General features: G+C 35.1%; 1 protein-coding gene across 1 annotated transcript; it reads left to right on the top strand.

Moving 5' to 3' along the window:
* Positions 1 to 1,391: 1,391 nt before the first annotated feature.
* LOC127084612 (uncharacterized) lies at positions 1,392 to 5,904 on the top strand. Its single transcript, XM_051025099.1, has 9 exons — positions 1,392 to 1,633; positions 1,777 to 1,981; positions 2,443 to 2,533; positions 3,188 to 3,333; positions 3,475 to 3,718; positions 4,357 to 4,461; positions 4,539 to 4,721; positions 4,823 to 5,024; positions 5,262 to 5,904. The coding sequence occupies exons 1-9, from the start codon at positions 1,468 to 1,470 to the stop codon at positions 5,744 to 5,746; spliced, it is 1,827 nt and encodes a 608-aa protein (XP_050881056.1). The 5' UTR covers positions 1,392 to 1,467; the 3' UTR covers positions 5,747 to 5,904.
* Positions 5,905 to 6,158: the final 254 nt, after the last annotated feature.

Consider the following 6,158-nt stretch of genomic DNA (forward strand, 5'->3'; position numbering starts at 1 on the left):
ATTTCATGTTTTGTTGAGGTAAATCGACTTCTCTATTTTAGGAAACTAAGAAGGGAAATCGGTTTCCCCCTTTGGTAAACCGATTTACCTAGTTCATTTTTCAAAATTTTCTAATCGTTACAAGTAGGGAAATCAATTTCCCTCTCCAAGTAAATCGATTTCCCCCTGAAAATTGTTGAAAATTTTTGAACCATTTTCACACCTTTTCCATACACATTTCTTCATATCTTTTCCAAATCAATGCTAGTTGATCATGAATATTTTCTAAAGATTGTCATCATTTTCATATGTATCATGGACACTATAAAATCAAAAAAATTCATCATTCAAATTCACCTCTTTCAAATCAATTTTCATAACAATTCTACTGTATAACTTTGAAATTTGTTAGAAACTTTTCTACATAAAACTTTCATATCAGATCATTTTTTAGCACTTAGTGTTTATTTATTGTGAATTATTATATTGAAAGGGGAGAAATTCGTATTGGAATTTTGTTGTACTCATACTTGTTCAAATCCTTTGTAAAATCATATTGTTACTTGTTTACCAAGTTTGTGGTAACAAGTGTGGTTCAAGAGAAAATAAATTTCTTTCTCTTGTGTTGTAAAATCAAAACGTGGTGTTACATTGTTGAATGTTGTTAGAAGATTGTATAGAGAATTCAGGTATATACTTGTACAAAGATCTAACAATAGTGTAAATCTCTCACAAGATTGTGAAGGGATTAGATGTACCATTTATTGCAAAGGGGAACTAGTATAATTCTCTGTATCACTTTATTTTTGCTGCACTTTACTTTTCTGTTTATCTTCGTTCGCCGTTCATAATTCCAAAAAAATTCAAGAAACTAGAAAAGTATCACAAATCTCTAAAAACATCTTTAAAATTAATTCATCTCTCTTAGTTACACTTTAAACTTACAGTTTTGAGGAATTTTGTATCTAGTTTTCTCGTAAGAGATGTAGATCCACTCTTCAATCTTAAAACTGAGGTATTTATAGAGACTCTTTGGTCCTGGGTTAGACGTCAGTTACCAACTCCCTCATCAAGGACGTGGAGATGAAGGATTCGTTCTTCATCGGATCATGGAGGATACGATTTCCCTCTTTGAGTCTCTCCTCATACTATTATCATTTGGACACGTCAATGGAACAATCGAAGACACTTAGTCTCCATTAATATGTTGGTCATTTGCTGTTTACCAATGGATTATCCTCTCTTGAGTCTAGTAAAATATTCAAATATAAATTTATTTTTATATGAATTTATAAAAATAAATTCAAAAATATATATAAAATATGTTATAAGTTGTTTTGATAAAGTTTTCCTAATTATTGTCACATAAGTTAAAGACATTATATAAGATCAAATAAATCCTCTCTATAGATGATGTCAACTTAACCTCCCTTAAACTACCCCCAATTTGCGGTACATGATATAAGAGAATTCCATTTCCAAAATCCAATGTCCAAACAAGTCATGGATTGCTTATACAAGGTTCCCAACCAACCCATTGAAGCTCGTATCAAAGACCTTCTTTCTCGCATGACTCTCAGTGAAAAGATTGCTCAGATGACCCAAATCGAGCGCACTGTTGCCACCTCTTCTGTCATCAGAGACCTCTCCATTGGTATCTATTCCAACAACCCCATTTCACAGTTTCTCTTAAAGTTTCAAACTTTGATCATTTCCCTTTATAATAATATTTGCTAGTTGCTTTGGAATTGGATTGGACCCTTTTGTTTGTAGTTTGATTATATTTGCATTTTATAGGGAGCATACTCAGTTCGGGTGGCAGTGCCCCTTTTGAGAATGCATTGTCATCAGATTGGGCTGATATGGTGGATGGGTATCAAAAATCAGCTCTAGAGTCTAGACTTGGAATACCTCTCATTTATGGGATTGATGCAGTTCATGGTAATAATAGTGTTTATGGTGCTACCATTTTTCCTCACAATGTAGGCCTTGGTGCTACTAGGTTAGTTCTTTTACTCCCTTGTGCTTAATGGATGTTTTTAAACTCAATTAGTAGAGTTTGACATTATTAAGTGTATGTTTGGTTTGTTCTATGATGGAAAAAAAATGATTTTAAGTGATAACTTAATGCAAAATTGAGTTGAACAATAGATTTCAATGTAAAAATCATTTTTAAACTCAAAAGCTACAGATTCTAGCTTCAAGTAGAATGAATTATGGAGGCCGAATCAATTCTACTTTAGAAGAACCAAGCACTTCAAAATCATTCCAAAATAAATTCTACACCTCTAGAATTGTTTTTGTCTCTTCCGAAAAGTAATTCAAACATACACTAAGGTGGAAACTATGAAGTTTGAAGAGAGAAGAGTAGAGTAAAACACAAATATGTTAGTTTAGTGAGAAGATAATGCTGCTATTATTTGGAACTAGTTCTTGACTTTCTTGAATGACATACTTCTGTAGAGATGCTGATTTAGTTCGGAGAATTGGAGTTGCTACGGCGCTTGAAGTTAAAGCAAGTGGAATGCACTATAACTTTGCACCATGTGTAGCGGTAAGGCATTGCAAATTGCAACCAAGTAGTCATTTTATGCGCCAATGAATTGTGGCAACAATGCATATTCTATGCTGCTTTTGCAAGGCTGCATTGCTTGAGTGCTCCATTTTTCACAAGCATTTTATATACAAAATTTTTCGCTAGTTCACTTCCTAACTACGCTTGTTACCTTTTTATGTTCATCGGTGAACATCACGTCATGTTTTTTTCCTAAGGGTGGCATAATGGTCTCGGTCCGTTGGCAATGCCCGTTTTTCCCGCACTTTAGTGCGGGGCGGGCCAAGGGTTTAGGACCGCACCCTCTAATATGCCCGCCCGCCCCTTTTTTTTTTATGGGCACATGCATTTACATCATTTTTTGTATTTTGGGCTTAAAAAGTGCAGTGCCCGCAGACCCGCCCCACCCTCGCTTTTATTGCGGGGTGGGGTAAGGTTTAAGGCCCGTCCCGCCCCATTTTTTGCGGGCTTTTGTGAGGCGGGCCTAAACGGGGCGGGCATGCCCGTTTGCCATCCCTAGTTTTTCCTTGAAAATGGAAACACTTCCCAATAGTCTCAGACTTTTCAATTAATTCTCAATGATTGGATCAATTTTAAAAGTTTAATCTCTATCTAGACAATAAAGAAATGTGATTTAGTAAGTTAAATATACAGGTCTGCAAAGATCCTAGATGGGGAAGATCCTATGAGTGTTATAGTGAAGACACTGAAATCATCAGAAAGATGACGTCCATCGTTTCAGGTTTGCAAGGTCAGCCGCCACAAGGACATGAACACGGATACCCTTTTGTGGCTGGAAGGTAGGAAAAAAGCACTTATTCCTATAAATGTCAACAGATAAATTCTAGTTAAAAACTCTTGAGAAATTAACTATTACAGTTCTGATAGCAATTTATTTATGTTTATCGATATTTATACTTTATGCTTAAGTTTTACCCCAGGAACAATGTTGTTGCATGTGCCAAGCATTTTGTTGGTGATGGAGGTACTCACAAGGGTGTGAATGAGGGAAATACTATATTGTCCTATGAAGACTTAGAGAGAATACACATGGCACCTTATTTAGACTGCATCTCCCAGGGAGTTTCGACCGTTATGGCATCCTATACTAGCTGGAATGGACGCAAACTCCATGCTGACCGATTTCTTTTAACCGAAGTCTTGAAAGAAAAGCTAGGGTTTAAGGTAAAATTACTGATGATCTATCTCTGGCTAAATTGTCAAGTTTTTTTGCATCAATATGCTTCAAAAATACGAATTATGTAACCCAAGTTTTCACAATATTAGGAGCTATTTTTGCATGTTATGGACAAAAACTGAAATCTTTTCTGTTTTCTGTTCTTTCTTTCGATCTTGTTGTCCCTTGACTTGCTATAAAAGCTGCCTTGACTTAGGTTTTGTTTGGATAAATCACATGATTGAGCACTTATAGCATAACCGCTTATCATATAAGTGTTTATGTATAATTATTTCTATAACAAGATGAAATACAGTTAAAAATTGTTTTCATATCATAAGTTATCCTAGACAGCTTATAGAAATAAGCAGAAAATAGCTTATAGACGTGTCATAAGTTGTTTTCATAAGCTCTTCTTAACAGTCTCATAAATGTTTATTCTAGTAAATAAGCTCAAATAAGCTCTTCTTAACATTGTTTCCTCCATTTTTATAACAAAAAAGTTTATTTTTTGCACAAACTATATCAGGCCTGCGTATTGTCCTCGCTTCAAGTCTAAATGGATCTTGTGTGAATTGTAATTCATTTCCTTTTATTTCTTGATTTGATTTTACCATTTTTGTAATCTACAATGTTACTGTTATAGGGTTTTGTTATTTCTGACTGGGAGGGGCTCGACCGACTTTGTAAACCTCATGGGTCAGATTATCGATATTGCATCTCCTCAGCCGTCAATGCTGGAATTGACATGGTACTGATCTTCAGTTCAAAGAATCTTTCATCATAATGTTTTTTAATCTGTTTTCACATACTCAATTACATATGTAGGTGATGGTGGCTTTGAGGTACAAACTATTCATCGAAGAAATGACCTCTTTGGTTGAATCGGGGGAAGTACCAATGAGCAGAGTCGACGATGCTGTTGAACGAATTTTGAGAGTAAAGTTCGTTGCTGGTCTTTTTGAATTTCCTTTAAGCGACAGATCTTTGCTAGATATAGTTGGTTGTAAAGTAAGTGTAAAAATAGCACATTTTAATATTTCTATGTTCCCTTATTAATTTTGTTTGTATGTGATTCATGACTTTGTTTTACCATAAAACTTCTTCTGCAGCCACATAGAGATCTAGCACGGGAAGCGGTTCGAAAGTCGTTGGTTCTGTTGAAAAATGGAAAAGATATTAGTGAACCTTTTCTTCCTTTGGACAAGAATGCTAAAAGAATTCTTGTTGCCGGAACTCATGCCGATAATCTTGGATATCAATGCGGAGGTTGGACTAAAACTTGGTATGGCGGCAGCGGGAGGATTACAGTCGGTAAGCTATGACTATGATATGTATTCGTTTTTCAAAATATGTGTTGACGCCTAAAGTTTTCGAACACTTGCTTCACAACTATATTAGCTAGAATCAATTTATTCAAAATCAATTTTTATCACTCTAAAATTAAACATCTCATTTTCTGAAAAATTAAGTTTCTTAAAAATGACATTTGACAAAATCTTACGCTAACACATAGATGCTTATATCTATGGTTAAATGTTACAATGTTAGGAACAACAATCTTGGACGCAGTTAAGGAAGCCGTGGGAGCTGAAACGGAAGTTATTTACGAGAAGTATCCATCAAAAGACACCATAGAACGTAACGAGTTCTCATTCGCAATTGTAGCTGTCGGTGAAGCTCCATACGCGGAGTCATTGGGCGACAATTCAGAGCTCAGAATCCCTTTCAATGGAACTGATATTATAAGCTTAGTTGCCGACAAAATCCCAACGCTCGTTATTCTGATATCCGGAAGACCTTTAGTCTTAGAGCCACGACTTTTGGTAAAGATAGATGCTCTTGTTGCTGCTTGGTTGCCAGGTACCGAAGGAACCGGAATCACAGATGTTATCTTTGGTAGTCATGACTTCGAAGGTCAACTTCCGGTTACATGGTTTAGAAGCGTTAAAGAACTCGATCGACCAAGCGATGGCGTTGCCTCATCTGAACCTTTGTTTCCTCTTGGTTTTGGGCTAAACTACTTGAATAAGTGAATATGTGTGATTTAGTGAATAATATTTGCCCTTAATTTACACGACGTTGATACTAACGCATAGATATATGTAATAATTTGAAAAACTATAAGTGATTAAATGTAAACACATGTGTCGGTGTTGCATTCACACGTAAATGTCAGTAATAATTTGAGTTATGTGAATCAGATTTAGTTACACCCCGCTGAAAAAAAACTATATTTTATAGATTGAATTAGACATGGTTGATGATGTCCACCATCCAGAAAATTTATATATAAAAAAAAAATTCCAACATAAATGTTCTCTTTTTCCTGTTCTGTGGTGTTACATAGATATTATGCTTCAGATCTTGTATTAAATTTCAATTATAAATGTTTCAAAGATTAGGTTTATAAATGTAACTATATATGGAAACTATATGATTCTGATA

The sequence above is a fragment of the Lathyrus oleraceus genome, chromosome 5, assembly GCF_024323335.1.
Source record: "Lathyrus oleraceus cultivar Zhongwan6 chromosome 5, CAAS_Psat_ZW6_1.0, whole genome shotgun sequence".
Classification (NCBI taxonomy): Eukaryota; Viridiplantae; Streptophyta; class Magnoliopsida; order Fabales; family Fabaceae; genus Lathyrus; species Lathyrus oleraceus.